The sequence below is a fragment of the Seriola lalandi genome, unplaced genomic scaffold, assembly GCF_002814215.2.
Source record: "Seriola lalandi dorsalis isolate HSWRI2012SDOR001 ecotype SW California unplaced genomic scaffold, Sedor1 jcf7180002051120, whole genome shotgun sequence".
Lineage (NCBI taxonomy): Eukaryota > Metazoa > Chordata > Actinopteri > Carangiformes > Carangidae > Seriola > Seriola lalandi.
Window position 1 is genome coordinate 1 of NW_019521673.1, and position 3,629 is coordinate 3,629.

General features: G+C 47.5%; 1 protein-coding gene across 1 annotated transcript; it reads left to right on the forward strand.

The window, feature by feature from the left end:
- Positions 1-703: 703 nt before the first annotated feature.
- Positions 704-3,560, forward strand: LOC111649522 (rap guanine nucleotide exchange factor 1-like; the record flags this gene model as incomplete). Its single annotated transcript, XM_087172005.1, has 5 exons — positions 704-718; positions 1,010-1,221; positions 1,300-1,456; positions 1,864-2,093; positions 3,304-3,560. Coding segments are annotated over 5 exons (789 nt in total), but the record flags the coding sequence as incomplete, so codon positions are not given.
- Between the last annotated feature and the right edge of the window lie 69 nt (positions 3,561-3,629).

A 3,629-nucleotide genomic window follows, 5' to 3' on the forward strand; every position in this document is an offset into this window, starting at 1 on the left:
TACATCACAAGGCGCACACACACACACACTACATCACAAGGTACACACACACACACACACTACATCACAAGGTACACACACACACACACTACATCACAAGGTACACACACACTACATCACAAGGTACACACACACACACACTACATCACAAGGTACACAAACACACACTACATCACAAGGCACACACACACTACATCACAAGGCACACACACACACACACACACTACAACACAAGGTACACAAACACACACACAACATCACAAGGTACACACACACACTACAACACAAGGTACACAAACACACACACAACATCACAAGGTACACACACACAGACTACATCACAAGGTACATCACAAGGTACACACACACTACATCACAAGGTACACACACACACACTACATCACAAGGTACACACACACTACATACCAAGGTACACACACACACATACACACACACACTACATCCCAAGGTACACATACACACACACACTACATCACAAGGTACACATACACACACACACTACATACCAAGGTACACACACACACATACACACACACACTACATCCCAAGGTACACATACACACACACACTACATCCCAAGGTACACACACACACACACATACACACACACACTACATCACAAGGTACACATACACACACACACTACATCCCAAGGTACACACACACACACACATACACACACACACTACATCACAAGGTACACACACTGGCAGTCATTTTGTTGTCAGGTTGTCCGTCCGTCTCAATCTCGTGGACACGATATCTCAGAAACACCTGAGGGAACGTCTTCAGATTTGGCTCAAACATTCACCTGAACTCAAGGATGAACTGATTAGACTTTGGAGGTCGAAGGTCAAAGGTCATAGTCAGTGTGACCTCACAAAACCCTTTTTAGCTATTACTACAATTATGACACGGTCTCATCATTGCTGCTGTGTGTGTGTGCGTGTGTGTGTGTGTGTGTGTGTGTGTGTGTGTGTGTGTGCAGTCGAGGTGTGTGTTGGAGGACCAACAGCGGGCCGTTGTCACTTCTCTGCATTACTTCAAAGCTCTGGTGGACAGACTGGGACTGGACAGACCCGGAGTGGACAAACTGGTCCTGGACCAGTCTGTGGTGGGGGGTCTGCTGGGCGGGGCCTCTGGTGGGGTCCTGGAAGCGGTCCAGATTCTGGTCCAGCTGGAGCCACACCTGCACAAAAGGTAGGTGACAGGTATTGACCTTTCACCCTGGACATGAGAGAGCTGTCTCCTGACCCTGACCCGTCTCTCTCTCCGCAGTAAGACCATCTCCGCCTGTCTCAATCGTCTCTACCGGTCTCTGGCTCAGCTGATTCAATGGGCCGATCGGGTGATGCTGCAGGGCGTTGCCCACGACGACAAAGAGTCCACAGTCAGCGTTACCACGGTGATGAGAGCCGTGCTGGACGGGGTCAAGGTGGGGAAGCTAAGGTTCTGTCCTCAGTGTCCTGTCGTCCCGTCCTGTCGTGCTCTGATGTCTCATTGTGTCTCACCTGTTCTTATTGTGATGTCTCTTGTTTCCTCCTGTCCCTCTCTGTCTCTGTCCTGTGTTTCAGCTGTTCTGTTATTCTGTCCTGTACTTGTTGTCCTCTGTGTCCTCTTCTGTCCCACAACAACAAAGATCCCGCAGTGAGTGTTACCAGCATCTTGTCTTGTTGTGGTCTGTCTCTCCTGTCTCCTGGTTTTGTCCTTTCCTAGTATTCTGTCCCGTTCTTCCTGTCTTCTCTCGTCTCTTGCTGCTCTGTCCCCTTGTCCTTTCTTGTTGTGGTCTCTCCTGTCCCCCGTCCTCTCCCCCAATATAGTTTTTGTTGTTGTGTTCACCAGGATCTAGTTCGATTGGCTGCGGAGAGAGAGGAAGGCTCCGCCCCTTTATCTCCTGTCCAATCGCAGCCTGCCATGGGACAAATGGGGGGGTTTGACGAGCAGGAGACGTCAGACAGGATGTCCACCTGCAGGAGTCCTGCACAGGAGGAGGACGGGGGGGAGGAGACAGTTTCAGCTCCTCCAAAACCACTCATGCCCCTCCCCCAGGTGCCCCCCCCACAGGGACTCAGGTGAGTCACATCAGGCACCTGGACTCTAATGATGATGAAGTCACTTCACCTCCTCAGGTGTTCAGACATAGAACTGAAACACAGACTCTGACCTCATCAACATCAGTTCAGTGATTTTATATTGATTATATATTTGATTCTGAACAGCTGTTTTTGTTTCTGATGAATATGAAACAAATCTTCAGAATCACAATCACTTCATTGATTTTAAAGGTTTTCTCTTTGATTCAGTTTGATCGTCTTTGGATGGTGTTGATCCGAAGTCCGTGTGATTATTGATTGATCAGTGATCAATAGATGAAGTTAGATGAGTGAGTGCAAAGTGAAACTCTGAGCAGACGGTTCAGTCGACTGAAATAGACCAGCGTCTGAAACAAGAAGTAAAAGGCTGAAGACATCACATGTCGCCCTCCCCCCTTACCCTCTGCACTTCCTGTCTCTCTGCTGATTGACAGAAGTGAGAGAGACAGAAAGACGTGAGCCGACACTTTCAGCTGCTCTTTGTTCCTGTTGCATGGAATCGTTTTTATTTTTCTAGTCAAAGAATTAAAACCCAGCAGGTCCTGTGACATCACTTCCTGTTCGGTCTGTGTCCACATCCTGAGATGAGCGGTCCACCACAGAAACCTGCAGCTGGTCTGAGACCATCTCAGGTTTACACTGACTGATAATAGACTCAGTAGATCAGATTCAGGTCCGGATTCAGGTTTAGATTCAGGTTCAGATTCAGATTCAGGTCCAGATTCAGGTTTAGATTCAGATTCAGGTTCAGGTTCAGATTCGGATTCAGATTCAGGTTCAGGTTCAGGTTTAGATTCAGATTCAGGTTCAGGCTCAGATTCGGATTCAGATTCAGATTCAGGTCCAGATTCAGGTTTAGATTCGGATTCAGGTTCAGGTTCAGATTCAGATTCAGATTCAGGTTCAGGTTTTAGAGTCAGATTCAGGTTCAGATTCAGGTTCAGATTCAGATTCAGGTCCAGATTCGGATTCAGGTTCAGGTTTTAGAGTCAGATTCAGGTTCAGATTCAGATTCAGATTCAGGTTCAGATTCAGGTCCAGATTCAGGTTCAGGTTCAGATTCAGGTCCAGATTCAGGTTTATATTCAAGTTCAGGTCTACAGATTCAAACCTGTGGGTCAGATTAATACCAACAACCCTCTGACCTGAGTAAAGACTGGTCACCTGGGTAACAATCTCTCTCTCTCAGTCCTCCAGCTCTACCTCCTAAAAAGCGTCAATCATTGCCAGGCCCCGCCTCCTGTAGGGTTGCCATAGTAGCACCAATGAGACGAGAGCCTGAAGTTGAAACACAGGTACAAGAGGTGCGTTCATTCACACTCACACACTGTCTAACCATAGACACACACATGTTGCCATGGTAACAGTTTATTTGTTACTTTCATGTCTTTTATTGTGAAACTTCACACAATCAGACCAAGTGCACATCAAGACCACCTGGAGCCTGGACCTCGCCTCAGACTGGTGTCATGTGTTCACAATGTGTTCATGTGTTCGTGTGTGTGTGTGTGTGTG